Source organism: Anabrus simplex, chromosome 1 (assembly GCF_040414725.1).
Source record: "Anabrus simplex isolate iqAnaSimp1 chromosome 1, ASM4041472v1, whole genome shotgun sequence".
NCBI classification, from domain to species: Eukaryota; Metazoa; Arthropoda; class Insecta; order Orthoptera; family Tettigoniidae; genus Anabrus; species Anabrus simplex.
The window spans coordinates 1515402449-1515420820 of record NC_090265.1 but is presented as its reverse complement, the minus strand read 5'-3'; the positions used below and the strand labels follow the sequence as shown (position 1 = coordinate 1515420820).

General features: G+C 37.5%; 1 protein-coding gene across 1 annotated transcript in view; it reads right to left on the bottom strand.

Moving 5' to 3' along the window:
* Nucleotides 1–18372, bottom strand: part of LOC136879866 (tubulin polyglutamylase ttll6) — a 651223-nt gene that overhangs the window by 583774 nt on the left and 49077 nt on the right. The window contains exon 2 of the mRNA XM_067153263.2: nt 8368–8699. Coding sequence (XP_067009364.2) covers nt 8368–8671 — 304 coding nt within the window. The 5' untranslated portion in view covers nt 8672–8699. The remainder of the gene's footprint in view (nt 1–8367; nt 8700–18372) is intronic.

Genomic DNA, 18372 nt, shown 5'->3' with positions numbered 1-18372 from the left:
CCTCATTTGCTTTCGCAGATGACCTAGTCATACTCAGCAAAACTGAAAATGATGCTACTACCTTGTTAAATTTAGCTGAAAGCAGCTTTGGATAAATTGGTTTCCATATCCATCCTCTTAAAAGCAAATCTATAATCCTGAAGAAAGGAGAATTAACTGAAAGAAACGTCACTACAGTCGAAGGATCAATAATCCCATCAATAAAAACAAACAATGAACGAATCAAGTATTTAGGACTTGACTTCAACAATGAAATTTCTCTTGACAGACATAAACTAATAAGCACAATAACTTCCGACTTAAATAATCTGGTAAAAACAAAACTTCTAAAACCAGAGCAAATGATCAAGATTATTAACAAGTTTGTTTGGCTGGGTTTGATCTATCCTCTACAATGTGCCCCTCTGACACAATTATCAAACACTTTTCTTAAAGATATGGACAAAATTATAAGAAGTTCTGTAAAAGAAATAATGATGCTGCCAGATGATACTCCAAATTCGATGCTGTATAGTGCCAGAAAGGTCAGAGGGATGGGAATAATTTGCGCAGAATGGGAAGCTGATATACAGCATTCCAGTATTTGTAATCACTTACTCCATGTTCAGGACGTTCACCCACCATACGTAAGGAAGTTACCTGAAGAACAAGATATAGCACTCCACAGACTTGACATAAAATAACAGAAAGCCTCCCCCCCAAAGACTGATGGAAGAAAACTATGTGAAATTATGAGAAATCGATACTTTCAGTCGTGGTACCAGCTACCACATAAAGGAAAAGGAGTTGTATTATATTCAGAATGCCCGAAAGCAAACTCCTGGATGACTCATAAATCACATCTGTCCTCTTCTGAATACATAAATGCAGTGAAGATGACATGCAACCTCACCGCAGTCAGGTTGGTTCCCTGTAGGTCATTCAACACAACCCGTTGCCGCCAAAATGGCTGCAACGAGACAGAAACTCTTGGACATGTGCTGAGATTCTGCCGGAGCAGTGAACTAATGTGCAACCATCGCCACCACCATGTAAGAACGTCGATTGCTCAAGGCTTGAGACAGCGTGGATGGGAGGTGCACGAGGAGGTTCACTGCATCTCTACTGATGACTAATCGGAGGGCGGACTTGTAGCCATCAACAGAGAGGACATTAAAAGCAATGGTCTTAGATCCCACCATTTGCTTTGAAAGAGACCTTAATCAGGCTCGGGATGTGGACCTAGAAAAGCAAGCTATTTATGTTCCGTGCTTGCCTTACCCTTCATCTAAGTATAAAATACCTATCGATCGGTGGATTGTCAGAGGCCTGCTATTCGGAGCAAGAGGCACCCTCCCTAGTTAGACATCAAACTTCCTACAAAACTTGAAAGTTCCATTCTGCAAGTTAGAAAAAGTAGTAATACCGATACTGTAGGACTCTCTGCAAATCATTCATTTCTATCTGTACCTGAGAACGTGATTGACATTCCTCCCCCACTAACCCTGTAAAAAAAAAAAAAAAAAGAAGATAACAGCATCAACGATTAAATTTTCGTTTCTTGATATTATTAAATTTTCGTTTCTTGATATTTTTAAACTTCATTGAAATTGAAACTGTATTCCGGATCCAAATGGTCGCCCTCATTGGAGGACGGATGATTTCTTCTTTAATAAATCTCTCTCTCTGATGAGGGTCCCATACGCTGGAACCATACTCTAGTTGTGGTTTTACCAGAGACTTATACGTCCTCTCCTTTACATCCTTACCCTAAACACCCACATAACCATGTGCAGAGATCTGTACCCTTTATTTACAATCATATTTATGTGATTACCCCCAATAAAGATCTTTCCTCATTATTAACATCTTGGTACTTACAATGATCCCCAAAAGGAACTTTCACCCCATCAATGCAGTAATTAAAACTGAGAGGAATTTTCCTATTTGTGAAACAGACAACCTGACTTTTAACGCCGTTTATCATCACACCATTGCCTACTATTCATCTCACAAAATTATCAAGGTCATTTCGCAGTTGCCCACAATCTTGTAACTTATTTACTACTCTGTACAGAATAACATCATCTGAAAAAAGCCATTTACCTCTCTGATTCCACTTCTTTACACATAACACTGATATATATAAATAAGAAAAAAGATCCAATAATACTGCCTTGAGGAATTTCCCTCTTAATTATTACAGGGACAGTTAAAGCTTCGCCTACTCTAATTCTCTGAGTTCTCTTTTCTAGAAATATAGCCACCCATTCGGTCACTCTTTTGTCTAGTCCAATTGCACTCATTTTTGCCAAGTAGTTTTCTGTGATCTACCCTATTAAATGCCTTAGATAGGTCAATCGCGATACAGTCCATTTGACCTCCTGAATCCAGGATATCTGCTATATCTTGCTGGAAACCTACAAGTTGAGCTTCAATGGAATAACCTTGCCTAAACCCAAACTGCCTTCTATCAAACTAGTTATTAATTTTGCAAACATGTCTAATATCCCTTTCAGACCGTGTACGCACAATTGTGCGGGTTCGTATTTTATTTATTCCTGACCGTAATTGATGTTTTTTCGGTGCTAGACAGGACTGCAGTGATTGTGCGGGACACGTGGCGTGTATTTCAAATGTTTTTAGTACCCATTTGACCGCCAGGGCAAAGGAAGAAGAGTTTAAAAAGCACAGTTGATTGGCGAGATGGCGGGAAGCAGTAGTGCCAAAAGTAAGTATTTATTTATTGCATTTATATTAATCTAGAAGCTTTACTGAATACCGGAATATATTCAATAAAGTGTGTACATTGTTTAGTAAACGTAAATTTTGAAGATACATCATCGTATGTGATACGAGGTTTTGAATTTTGATACGCACAATTGTGTGGGTCCTTTTTTTCGGATGTTAGTTTTTATTTTGTAACAAACTATCAATGTGTATTGAGGAGCATTTTAGCCAGTTTTTGACACACTAACAAAATTTCACACCTCCAGTTTTCTTTCAGGTCTGAAAAGGATATAATCAGAAAAGAATGCTTTCGCAAATCTTACATGCAATGCATGTCAAACTGACTGGCCTGTAATTTTCAGCCTTATGTCTATCACCCTTTCTAAATAGGGGCTATTATAGGCAACTCTCCATTCATTAGGTATAGCTCCTTCATGGAAACAATAATCAAATAAGAACTTCAGATATGGTACTCTATCCCAACCCATTGTTTTCAGCATATTCCCAAAAATCTTATCAATTCCAGCTGCTTTTCGAGTTTTCAACTTTTTTATCTTACTGTAAATGATGATGTAATCATAGCTAAATTTTAATACTTCTTTAGTATTAGTCATCCTCCTCCATCTGTACATTATCCTTGTAACCAACAATCTTGACATACTGCTGACTGAATACTTCTGCCTTTTGAAGATCCTCGCATACACACTCCCTTTGTTCATTAATGATTTCTGGAACGTCCTTCTTGGAACCAGTTTCTGCCTTAAAGTATCTATACATACCATTCCATTTTTTCACTAAAATTTGTATGACCTCCCATTATGCTTGCCATCATGTTATCCTTAGTTGACTTCTTTGCTAGATTCAATTTCCTAGAAAGTTCCTTCAATTTCTCCTTACTTCCTCAGCCATTTCTAACTCTATTTCTTTCTAACCTGCATTTCCTTCTTAGTCTCTTTACTTCTCTGTTACAATATAGTGGGTCTTTACCATTCCTTACCACCTTTAAAGGTACAAACCTGTTTTTACATTCCTCAACAATTGCTTTAAAACCATCCCAGAGTCTGTTTACATTTTTATTTACCTTTTCCACCGATCATAGTGACTTTTTTAAAAATTCCTCATGCCTGTTTTATCAGCCATATGGTACTGCCTAATAGTCCCAATTTGAATACCTTCCTTTCCATCACATTTATTTTTAACTACAACAAAAACAGCTTCGTGATCACTAATGCCATCTATTACTTTGGTTTTTCTAGAGAGCTTATCTGGTTTTACCAGCACCACATCCAGAATATTCTTCTCTCTAGTTGGTTCCATCACTTTCTGAATCAGCTGTCCTAAACTAAATATATACGGTATGCACCAAAATATACAGTACTAATTTTCGCGCAGTGCGCATGCACATGCCTGAGCGTCTGCATGTTGTTACATCGCCATGATGAATTGTTAGTTGTGTAAAGAACATTATGCTCTGTGATTGTAAGTGACAATGGGTCTTGTGATGGAGGGAAAAAGTGTTTATAGTGGAGTATTATTTTCGCTCGTACGGAAACGGTTATCAAGGTGGGCCATGTTTAAAGTTAGTGGCAGAACAACATCATGAACACTTCAATAAGCCAGCACCTAGCAACACAGTTATGCTATCTATTGTTAAAATATTTCATCATACGGGTAGTGAATTGTGTCAACGCAAGGGAAGTTCTGGTAGGCCAGTAACTGTGTCCACAAATGAAAATCATGGATGTGTTCTCAATCAGGTGTTGCAGTTTCCAAAGAGAAGTCTTCAGCGAACAGCCCTGAAATTAAACATCGGCCCTACGTCACTTCGACAATTGTTTAAAGACACAGGTGGATTTCCGTACCAAATACAGGTTGGGCAACGATTGACGGAGCACGATAGGCATGTCAGGGTGGAATACTGTGCACGATTTTTGGCCATGGTGTACGAGGATCCAGATTTCTTGTTCAACGTGTGGTTCTCTGACGAAAGTCACATTCACTTGGATGGTTTTAGCAATCGCCAAACAACTCGCTTTCTTGGTTTCGAGAGGCCAGACACTATAGTAGAGAAACCGCTACATAGTGTGTGTGTGACGATTTGGTGTGCAGTGTCAGGAAACGGTGTGCTAGGTCCGTATTTCATGGAGAATGATGATGGTGCACCTCTTACTGTTGACCAGGAATGCTATAGGAACATGGTGATCAGGCCATTTATTCAGGATCTAATAAGGTTTTGTCGTACCTGAAACATGCAGATGAATAGACAGTGGTTCCAACAAGACGGGGCAACCTGCCACAGCACTCGACAGACTATGGCTATGCTGCAAGAAACATTTCCAGGACAAGTAATTTCCTGCGGGGCTGAGTTCCCCTACCCATCACATTCCCCCGATCTCACACCACCTGATGCTTACGTGTGGAGAATGTTAAAGGAGCAAATTTTCAATTGTCCAGATCCACCCAAAACTGTGCCTGCATTACGTCAGAAGATTGTCTCGTTCTTCGGGACTCTGCAGCAACCTATGTTCCAGAATATGTTGGAAAATCTGCATGATCATTATGAACACTGCCTACAGCGCAGTGGAGCACATTTTGAACATTTACATTATCATCTCGATAAGTAAGGTAATGACAATAAGACTAACATAATTTCCAGTACTGTATATTTTGGCGCATACTGTAGAAAGTTGTGTAGTAAGTTGGTTTGCCCAACATGACATGTGTCTCACAACAGTTTTCACAGTGTCAGTACGCCGATGTTAAGCATCACAATTTTGAAAACAACATGCCACATATGACGGAAATGGAAGATTCTGATTAGCTAGGACAGAGAAAATAATGTGACTTGAAGAATTTATTTTATGGCTGGTTTGCCGGAAGGCTGGTCTTATTGGTCTTGAGTAGTGGAAATGTTGTGATCAGCTGGTTGTCCTATTTGAAGGGTGTGACATTTAGGTTTAGTCTTATTAAAACAAACAAAGAAAGAAAGCAAGTTAAGATCCGAGAAAATAAAGAAGTACTGGTCTAACAGAAAACTGAATGTTGCTGGTGTCTGTCTCGTGGAGATTTGTCTCGTTGATGGACGTTCGGTTGGTACACACTACAGGCTTAGATATCATCCATCATGTGTTATATACAAGTCTGCTATGAAGTGCTAAGCCATTATATTTAGCTGAATATAACGTGAGTATGGTTTCAATATAAAGTAAGAAACCATGAACTTGACACCAAAGTTATTGGCGAGTTTGGCGAGGTATGGTGGCATTTAAGCTCAACTTCAGTCACTACAGATCACTTCGAGATGGTGTAGTGGGTTATACGGCTAAGGTTCGTGGTCTCGCTGTTCAGACTAGCCAGATTATATATATAATTTCAAGCTAATAAGATTTTGTGTATGTATGTATGTACAGTTGAGTTTAGCGTGTGCCCAGGGATGGAGAAAGTCTGACTATAATGTTTCATAGCAAGGTTGTTGTACCAGCTAATTTAAGTCAGTAATTATGTGACATAAATTCAGTGCAGATTGTGAATAATAAGAAAGGACAGTATATTTTTGATATTGTAATTTGTGTTATAAGTTATGGAGGTGGTATGGTATAGATGTATCGATGTGGTCAAATTTGAGTGTCTATTTCTTGCATTGTAGTTTTGTTGTCAACTGTTGTGAAGAATATTGAGGTGTTAAGTTTGAAAGTATATTTATATATTTTAATGGACAGCGTGTCATTTCACAAAAGAATATAACGTAGCCAGTATATCCTCATGCCTTTTTCAGTTCAACAAGTCATCAGGTTAGGTACCACAATATTTTATCATAAAATAGTATATTAGTATCATAAAAGTGACTGAAATTTAAAATAAATCTCAGAATAAATCTTATCAGCCTATGACCCCACACTGGATAATAACTTATTTTCATGATGATTTCATATTGTGTATCAAGTATACTGGCACCCAATCAGTTTTCCTTTTGGAGCACGCTTGAAAGGTGGGATAGCACGATTGGTGCAAGAGGAGGTAATACACTCTTCTGAGGATGAGAAAAGAAGTCTATGAAGTGTACATGCAGAAAACCAAAACAAAGCTGAATTAACTTCATGAGCTGCTTCAAATTTTGCTTTAAGTGTAAATCCAGACATAGTACTTCCGTTTCTCAGGTTTAATTCAGTCAAATTATTTATAAGAAATCATTCTTTTTCATCATCAGGCACCTGAAGGGATCTATACCACAATGTTTTATCATAAAATAGTATATTAGTATCATAAAAGTGACTGAAATTCAAAACAAATCTGAGAATTTTTTAGGAATTGAATTGTTGCATTTTTCATGCTGGTAAGTGTATATTTTAAAATTATTACTTTATTACTATTGTAATACTGTAATAATAATTCTATGGCCTCAGCTATCAAGTGCAAGTATTTTGACTTGACACCATCTAGCTGCATGCTTGTCAGTTTCAACGTTCAGTTTCACTCTAGGCCTACTAGATGGCAGAGTAAACCAAATCTCTTTTGGGCATCTAAGGGGTTATGTTTTTAATGAATTTTGTCAGATAAACACCAAATGTGTCACCAGAGATCTTTAACATGCCGACATCGTACGATAAGGAGGTCGAAAGAGCTTTAATTTTTTTTTTTTTTTTCACCCTTCAAAAATCCAACCACATCTGCCAGGTTTGAACCTCGCTATCTCGAGATCCAGAGGCAGACAATACCACTGATTCATAAATCAGTAGTTTTGAAAATACGAAAAGGTTAACACAGAACATGGTGGCTTGGAGTGCTGCATCAAACCAGTCTTTGGACTGATGACCCAACAACAACAAAAACATACATCTTCAATAGTTATTCACAGGCATATAGGTCAGGGCAGCTACCCTTGTTCTGTTTGGGTCTTGCCAGGAATTCTAGGCCAGGTACCCTCCCTGATGCCAAGTGATATTTTACATGAAAATCCCAACTCCATGCCACAGGTACTCGAAGTCTGGATGGGAAGCCAACCACTATGGCACTGTGCTCGCATGCCTCCACTATATTATTATTTATTTGTACTTCCTACAATAATAGAATGCCCAAACCTGACAAAGTATACCAAGATAATAATGTACATTAAGATATGAAAAAAACAGTTAAAGGCTTCATGGAGTCTCTCTTTTTTTACAAGTTTCCCCACAATATCACTGAGGACTGCACGGGTGATATTATTATTATTATTATTATTATTATTATTATTATTATTATTATTATTATTATTATTATTATTATTATTATTATTATTATTATTATTATTATTATTTAGATAGATAGGCCCAAACAAATCTCATGAACTGCATTCGACTTTCTGTGCAAAGTACAAGCAATGCAAAGGACGGATGGAAGAATAAACAGGGTGAAAGAAATTTTATGTTCCAGAAAGGGCATGCAACATAAAAGGTTTGCATACCACTGGTCTAATCAACAGCAATCAACTGCACCATTAAGGTTGGCTAGATGCAGTTAAATTTGTGGTTGTCTGGTAAAAGTATGTCCTATGATTATTATTTTATGTCAGATAAATTTTAAATAATTTGAATATAAAAAACATTTGCATATAATTCACACAGGATGTGAGATAAGTTAGTATCAAAATCATGTATTCTTGTTAGTTGATTACTGTACCTTGTTGTTTCCTTAAGTGGCCAGTACTTTCTTTTCCATCATTGTCATCTCTTTCTTCTTCTCCTTCTCCATCTGTTTCTCCTCCATATGTGTAGTAGTTTTCTGCTGTAGTGCATTGTTCCCTTTTACCACAGTTGCGATTGTTAAATTCATCAACTAGAGTAAGAACCTTATCAACAGTCTCTTCATCTGCACATTCATCCAACTCGCCATCGATTTCACTGTCACTGGAAGACAAACTTAATAGACTGGTACTGCTATTTGTACAAATCGATGGGGAATTCCTACATACATCACCATTCATTGCAGGCAATCCTCATGACGATCATGTACTGGAACAACAAAGCACTCAAGCCACTTGTAAGACGATCTCTAAATGCATAATATATGTTCATAAACTTTTAGTGTATAGGCCTACACTGAAGTAAAAAAAATATATAAAGTGATTTTAGATTAAGGAATGCAATGGACACTACAATATATAATAATACAACACCCTTCACAATATAATTAATAAATATGATTACTTAAATTGAATAAGTTTGGATTTCTTAGCAAATCAAAGTTGAATCATTTAACATAGAGAGGGGAGGGGAAATAGGGGCGGAGAGAGTGGAACATTGTGAAACCTTCCTTCATCACTCTCCACTGTACAGTATGCTAGATTATAACATCCAATAGGAAGGATCCACAACATTGCACTCGCTCCTCCCATGCCTCCCCTCCCCTCTCTTCAAACAATATGCTATGTTCAAAACTTTCCATTTGCCTCTCCATGACCACAGTCCTGAAATAGTGTTTGGTGACAATGGACTTAGCACTGCCAGTCTAGATAAGTACAGAAGTTTTTTCTTTATGTTAATTCTTGTAAATCATTATTTGTCAATACTTGTTCATAATATCACCTACTTCTCTATCACTGACAAGTTTACGCAATGTAAACAATACTATACATCTATACGCATGTTTTATGTGATTTGGTAGAATCTGAGGATGTTCTTGTAGAATGAAACATGTCATTCTTTGTATAATAGTGTGTATTTTTTTTTTTTTTTACATGTATGTTTATAGTGTTATAATTTATATTGAAATTGTTGTGTGTTAACAGACTGCAAAGTTTTTATGTTATATTTTACGGAGTCAACACTCAAAAGTATGGCTTCCTTATTAACAAAAAAAAACAAAAAACTTCTTAATATAGCAATGAAATAGTATGGTTACCTTATATAAATCAGGCTTCAAGTACGTACAACTTTGCATACAGTTTAAAGCACTTCACACAATATAAACAAAAAACAATATGATCGCACAATTACCTTTTTTTTTTCTAGTTGTTTTACGTCGCACCGACACAGATAGGTCTTACGGCGACGATGGGACAGGAAAGGGCTAGGAGTGGGAAGGAAGCGGCTGTGGCCTTAATTAAGGTACAGACCCAGCATTTGCCTGGTGTGAAAATGGGAAACCATGGAAAACCATTTTCAGGGCTGCCGACAGTGGGGTTTGAACCTACTATCTCCCGAATACTGGATATTGGCCGCACTTAAGCGACTGCAGCTATCGAGCTTGGTCAAACAATTAGCATCAGTCACTTGAAAAATACACTATCTTTAACATACAAGATTACAAGCAGTAGAAATAATACTAAGAAAGTGTAGCTTATTTACTTGAACTTTAGATACAAAAATCAGAGATTTCATAACATATAAGAGACATGGAAATGAGAAAGTGGTGGAGGGGGTAGTGGTGGTAATTACTGTTTTAAGAGGAAGGACAACTGGACAGTCATGTATATATTAAAAAGTTTACTAAAAACAGCTTTGTCTTGTCCAGTCTATCCGGCCATTCTACTGGACCGATTTGCTTCATTCTTTTTTTATTCCTTCTGGAATTACCTTCCAGTGAGGTATCAGACATTGATTGGTCTCTAAGTTCAGTCAATTTTGAGTAATCCTAAAATCAAATCATTAAAATGACCACTCCAATAATTGCAGGCAAAGGCTTTCTCTACCCTGCAAGACTTACTGTACTTAGCTGGTTGCTAAGCAATTTATACTTTCATTAATATTTTGATATATTATTATTATTATTATTATTATTATTATTATTATTATTATTATTATTATTATTATTATTAAAGCGTCTTTATTGTGGCGAAGTTAGGGCTCCCGGCCCTTTCTTACACTTAACCACTTCATGTATATACAATGTATATTTTACATAAAATTTAAACATATGAAATCTTTACAACCTAAAGTATAACTAAAGCAACTAAAGTATCACTAACTAAACTAAGGTGAGTAAAGTATAACTAAATTATATACAGGAACACATTGCAATAAACAACCATATTCACTCTCATTCATGCATCCCATTCACACTCAAGAAAGACAGGAAGTGCTTAAAAGATGACGCTGGCAAAGGATTTTAAATTTTGTCTTAGATTTAGCTTCCCTGATGTCATTGGGGAGTTCATTCCACCAGCTCGTGGCGGTGATAGTGAACGATCTGTTGTAGGTTGCGGTTCGATGCACAGGAATTTCTAGCGTACAGCCTGACCGGGTATTGAACAGGTGCAGGGAACTAAGGTAGCGAAATCTGGTGGATAGGTAAGGAGGAGTGTTTTCAGAAAGCACTTGATACACCAAAGTAGTTGCGTGGAGTCTACGTCTGTCATTCAGTCGTAACCAAGATAATTGTGTATAGAATGGGGATACATGGGTGTATGGTTGTATGTATGTGATTTTCATCCTCAGTAATGTGATTGCATGCAGCCATTTTTTATTATTACCTGTCAAGCGAGAGAGTATACTTCCTCTGATCATGCAAGAATACTATTCTCTGCTAGATACTCTTTAATTCTCTGACCTTCTCCAGCTTCTAAATATACTCAACAGATAGCAGAATGTTCCTACTTAGTTACATGCTGCTATAAGAAAACAGTCAACATATGCACAAACGGGAAGGTATCAAGTTGACTAACCTTCTGTATGACCATTAATAAAGTGCAGGAACAAACTCTTGAAAAAATGGGTGTCTACTTATCTGAACCAGTATTTGGTCATGGCCAATTACATGTACTGTATTGGGCAAGACCGTTTGGAAATGTTAAGATCCAGATACACCCGAATGGTTGAAGTACAGTGAATATTGTATGGAAGGAAGTATAATAAACTACATTATAAATGAGTCAATTATTACGTACCGGTATTAAATCTTCATAAAACTATTGAAAAGGGTGCAGGAAAAACAATATGACTATGACAGGCATATTGAGATAAATTGGACATATTTATAACAAATGTTACAGAGCAGCATGGGACTACTAGTCCTCTCTCAACATTAATCAGAGGGAAAAAATAAAAATGAAAGACTCCGTAGGCCAGGGATGGCAAACCTTTACCGACTAGTGTGTCAATTAAGGTCTTGTTTATTACTTTTTACTGTCTAGTGTGCCATCGGTTATTTTCTTGTAAAATAATCATGAAACCCCTCATTTGACTTCATTTAGGTATTAGATTTCATTACATATAAATCCATTCAACTGAATGTTTCATGACACTATTTTGTAAACATTGCTGAAAATTGCATAAAAAAAGTAAATTTAAGAATAAGGTATATTTTTGCTTTAACCTAATAAAATATGTCAATAGCATTAATTGAGGCATACTTCTTTATTAAAACTTAATGTTAAAATATGCTATGTTGCTAGATTATCAACCTATTTTTTACATAGACATGATACTGTATAGGCTGTTGGGCTAATGCCGTGTCAAGAAAATAAGGTGAAATTCTTTACATTTCACAGAGAACTGTGCTCTGCGTCATCAGAAGAAAATCTCAATTGTCCACGAGAAAGGCTTCTTAAACAATGACTTTTTAAATTTATGTTCATTCGCCACCAGATGGCCCCCCAGACGTGTCACAGTGCTAGCATTCGAAGCGGAAGCATCATTTTATCAACTGGTAAATTTCATTACATAATTCCCTTATATTGCAAACATGTGTCTTTTAAACTTCCCTCTAACATGTCTTTTGTTCAAAAGAACGGAAGGCTGCATCAAACCAATCTACAGACTGATGACCCAAACAACATTATGTTAGTATTTATATATTACTATGTACAGAAGTGGGGGCAGTAGAATACATCAGCCGTATCCCCTGCCTGTCGTAAGAGGTGATTAAAAGGGGGACCAGTGGCTCTCAACTTGGGAGCATGGGTTGGCAATCATAGTTGTCATAATTACGTCTGGGATTGCTTCCACTTACCATTGCCATTCTCCTCACTTTCATATTTCCTATTTGCTGTTCTATGGTCAACTCTTGTTTACTATCCCCCCCCCCCCAATGGTATTAGATTGAAAATATTGAAAAAAAATTCTGAAACTGAAATTCCTAGGATCAAAAATAATGGATCAAAAATTTTCTGGTATATGGGTTAACAGTAAAACATTCACCTGTGAAAATAAATCATATTCTCACACTTATTTAATCAATCAATCAATCAATCAATCAATCAATCAATCAATCAATCAATCAATCAATCAATCAATCAATCAATCAATCAATCAATCAATCAATCAATCAATCAATCAATCAATCAATCAATCAATCAATCAATCACCACTGATCTGCATTTAGGACAGTTGCCCAGGTCGCAGATTTGCTATCTGTTGTTTACCTTGTCTTTTTCTTAACCCGCGAGGCCTTGCCGCGCGGTCTTTTCGACCGCACATTCATTTATTCACTTGTAATCTGCAATGAACTTGCATCTCGTCTTTCTCTTGCTTCTCTTATCCTCCACTGGAGAGTTGACAACGCTAGTGCAGTAACAGTTAATCTAAATTTGTTGTCCATTGTTACCGGGAGGAAGAAACTCTGACCTCGACAGAAGTTGCGGTCTTTCCCACCACGCGCGAGGCCTTGCGTTTAGCGTTGTTCTTTTGTTTGTGTTCCGTACTGCGAGTCTTAATAGTTCTTTCTGTGTGTAATGTTAAGTTTCGTGTTAGAAAACATGGATCCGAAGGAAACAGAGAGGATTGATCAACTGCTGCGAAGCATAGAAAAAGAAGAATCAGTGAACTGAGCTCTTCAACGACAACAGCATACAGCAAGGCGCTGTTTGTTTGAAGATGACGATAGTGATTGTGAACCGTTTGATGACACTACAGCATCTGATGACGAGAATCATTCAGTGAATTGAAATGAACATGATACGGAAAGTGAGGAGTCTGGCGAATCTGAAGATGATATAGACAATCCTTGCGTGGAGCCTGATCAAGTACCACATCTGCTTCGTAAGGATAATAAAACAAAGTGGGATGCTTATGTAATGTGTAAAACAGGCCGTAAAAGAAAATGGAATATAGTGAAACCTTCTCATTTACCAGGTGCAATAAGGGAGGCAAGACATGTCCAATCTTCATTAGAAGCCTGGCAGTTGTATTTCCCTGACGGTGTACTGGAAGAAATTGTAGCATATACTAATGTATCGATTGACAAAAATCAGACTAACTATAGCTGGCCACGTGATGCTGCCAATACAAATATTGTGGAACTGAAGGCTGTGATTGGCCTTCTTTATTTGGCAGGTGTAGTCAAATAAAGACATTTGAACCTGAAGGACTTATGGGCTACAGATGGGACGGGTGTTGAAGCTTTTCGCCTAACAATGTCCAGAACACGATTCGAGTTTATCTAACGTGCACTCAGGTTTGATGATATAAATGATTGGGATAATAGGGTGATAGTTGATAAATTAACTCACATCAGGAAGATCTTTGAGGACTTTGTGACCAGATGCATGAAATATTATTCACTTAGTGAATATCTCACAACTGATGAGATGTTACAGGGGTTTCGTTGTCGTTGCCCATTCACGGAATATAATCCAACCCGGATAAATACGGCATCAAAGTATTTTCCATGGTAGATGCCAGAACATTTTATATGTATAAAATGGAAGTTTACGTAGGAAAACAACCGGAAGGGCCTTATCAAGTTGACAACATAGCAAAAGTGTAGTCGAGTGGCTAGTTCAACCAATTTTCGGGTCTGGACGCAATATTACCATGGACAATTGGTACACCTCAGTACCATTATCTGAATCATTGCTCAACGATCACAATCTTACAATCGTGGGAGCAATGAGAAAAAATAAACCACAAATTCCTCCAGTTTTTGTTCAAACCAAGACTCGTAAAGCGAATACTAGCCTGTTACATGTTATAATTCTCATGTTAGGTCCGTATTGAAATGTACGTAAATACAAAGTATGTTACAAGTGTTTATTTATATATCCACCTATTCAATACAAAGAGATCTTTTTAGAAATTAAATATTAATATAAAATGTTAAGGGACATGTTTCGCCCATATTAAGGGCATCATCAGCCTCAAATTCAAACCTGTATGGTGAAAAATCAGGATCCTGATTGCTCTTACAAGCCATAAAAAGAGGATATCATTATAGGTGTCAGTCTAAACATGCAAAATATTAGAATGTCCTTGGCTAAAATTGCAGTATCAAGCTGCATGTCATAAGTTCACAAATATTGTGGAACTGAAGGCTGTGATTGGCCTTCTTTATTTGGCAGGTGTAGTCAAATAAAGACATTTGAACCTGAAGGACTTATGGGCTACAGATGGGACGGGTGTTGAAGCTTTTCGCCTAACAATGCAGCTTGATACTGCAATTTTAGCCAAGGACATTCTAATATTTTGCATGTTTAGACTGACACCTATAATGATATCCTCTTTTTATGGCTTGTAAGAGCAATCAGGATCCTGATTTTTCACCATACAGGTTTGAATTTGAGGCTGATGATGCCCTTAATATGGGCGAAACATGTCCCTTAACATTTTATATTAATATTTAATTTCTAAAAAGATCTCTTTGTATTGAATAGGTGGATATATAAATAAACACTTGTAACATACTTTGTATTTACTAGCCTGTTTGCGTATAGAGGACAGCAAACACTTCTTTCATATGTACCAAGAAGAAATAAAAATGTACTTCTTTCTACGATGCATGAAGGAGATAACATAGACCCGGATTCAGGAGAAGCGAACAAAGCCGAGATGCTTACTTTTTATAACTTCACGTAAGGGGGCGTTGACGTCGTAGACAAGATGAAGTCTGAATACTCTGTCTCTAGAATCAGCAATCGCTGGCCCCTAACATTCTACATGCTTTTGAACATTGCTGCCATCAACAGTTTTATTATTTTTAGAGACAGGCCTAATGGAAGTGGCATAAATCGCCGGAAATATTTGAAGGAGCTCTCAATGATGCTACGAAATGGTTACATGATTCATCGTGCATCGAATGACTGCATTACTCCTGATGTAAAGATGCGTTTGTGTAGCATTTTGGGTACTGAAAAAGAGGACCAACGTTACCAAACTGTAAATCAGACAGACAATGGTTGCTGTGCTTACTGTGACAGAAAGAAGAATCGGAAAACCAAAACTAAATGTGTTTCATGTTCACAGTTCATATGTAAAGAGCACACATGGCCATCATGTGTCCAGTGCATGGAGAAAAGTGTTGAAATCATACACGAGGAGGGGGATGATGACTAAATTCTTCAGCATTTGTGAGATTTGGCAAGTTCTGAGCGATTTTCCAGTATTGCACTCAGTGTTAAGTTCCGAGATTTGTTTTGAAGCAGCCATAGGTGATGAAAATTACTAATGACTGGTGCATTGGGACTTGAGTGGGTTTTCATTCTTTAATGTTCATTATTGTTTGCATTTTACATTTCCAGAGTTCAATTTTTAAACATCGGTAGCCATAAGTTCTGACGGACAGATGTTCAAAGTAGTCAACTGAAATGAATATATCTTTATTTTGTGTCTTGCAGAATATTTTCTCAGCTGATTAGACATACACTTGTGTAATAAAGCTATGATATGACATTTCGGAGTATTGTGTTCAAAAAAATAATTTGTGCATTAAATAATGCCCATGGATTCTGTGCGGTCGAAAAGACCGCGTGCGAGTTCTGGCGAAAAAATATCAGTGCGAGTTCTCCTACATACATACGTACATACATTATAGACTGTTATGCCTTTCAGCGTTCAGTCTGCAAGCATCTGTGTATTTACTAAACGTCGCCACAATCCTCGATTTTCAACTAGTGTTGTGGCCTCATTTAGTTCTATACCTCTTATCTTTAAATCGTTAGAAACAGAGTCTAACCATCGTCGTCTTGGTCTACCTCTGCTTCTCTTGCCCTCCATAGCAGAGTCCATTATTCTCCTAGGTAACCTATCCTCCTCCATTCGCCTCACATGACAACATCACCGAAGCCGGTTTATGCATACAGCTTCATCCATCGAGTTCATTCCTAAATTAGCCTTTATCTCCTAATTCCGAGTACCATCCTGCCATTGTTCCCACCTGTTTGTACCAGCAATCATTCTTGCTACTTTCATGTCTGTTACTTCTAACTTATGAATAAGATATCCTGAGTCCACCCAGCTTTTGCTCCCATAAAGCAAAGTTGGTCTGAAAACAGACCGATGTAACGATAGTTTTGTCTGGGAGCTGACTTCCTTCTTAGAGAATACTGTTGATCGCAACTGCGAGCTCACTGCATTAACTTTACGACACCTTGATTCAATCTCACTTACTATATTACCATCCTGTGAGAATGCACAACCTAAATACTTGAAATTATCGACCTGTTCCAGCTTTGTATCACCAATCTGACATTCAATTCTGTTGAATTTCGTACCTATGGACATCAATTTAGTCTTCGAGAGGCTAATTTTCATACCATACTCATTGCACCTATTTTCAAGTTCCAAGATATTACACTGCAGGCTTTCGGCACAATCTGCCATTAAGACCAAGTCGTCAACATAGGCCAGACTGCTTATTACATTTCCACCTAACTGAATCCCTCCCTGCCATTCTATACCTTTCAGCAGATGATCCATGTAAACTACGAACAGCAAAGGTGAAAGATTACAGCCTTGTCTAACCCCTGTAAGTACCCTGAACCAAGAACTCATTCTACCATCAATTCTCACTGAAGCCCAATTGTCAACATAAATACCTTTGATTGATTTTAATAATCTACCTTTAATTCCATAGTACCCTAGTATAGCGAACATCTTCTCTCTCGGTACCCTGTCGTATGCTTTCTCTAGATCTACGAAACACAACTGCCTATTCCTCTCGTAGCATTTTTCAATTACCTGGCACATACTGAAAATCTGATCCTGACAGCCTCTCTGTGGTCTGAAATCACACTGGGTTTCATTCAACTTCCTCTCAACAACTGATCGCACCCTCCCTTCCAAGATGCCAGTGAATACTTTGCCTGATATAATAATCAATGAGATACCTCGATAGTTGTTGCAATCCTTCCTGTTCCCTTGCTTATAGATAGGTGCAACTACTGCTTTTGTCCAATATGAAGGTACCTTACCAACACTCCATGCTAATTTTACTACTCTATGTAGCCATTTCATCCCTGCCTTCCCACTATACTTCACCATTTCAGGTCTAATTTCATTTATTCCTGCTGCTTTATGACAGTGGAGTTTATTGACTATCCTTTCCACTTCCTCTAGCATAATTTCACCATCATTTTCCTCCTCCTCATGAGCTAGGCTGTTCGCAACACCACAAGGATGATTTCCTTTTACATTGAGAAGAAGTTCAAAATATTCCCTCCACCTCTCCAGTGATTCCCTGGGATCTATTATGAGTTCACCTGAATTACTCAAAACACTGTTCATTTCCTTTTTCCCTCCCTTCCTAAGATTCTTTATTACTGTCCAGAAAGGTTTCCCTGCTGCTTGACCTAGCCTTTCCAGGTTATTACCAAAATCTTCCCATGACTTCTTTTGGGATTCAACAACTATTTGTTTTGCTCTGTTTCTTTCATCTACGTACAAATCCTGTCTGCCTCGGCCCTTGTTTGAAGCCATTTCTGATAAGCCTTTTTTTTTTTACGTTTACAAGCTGCTCTCACTTCATCATTCCACC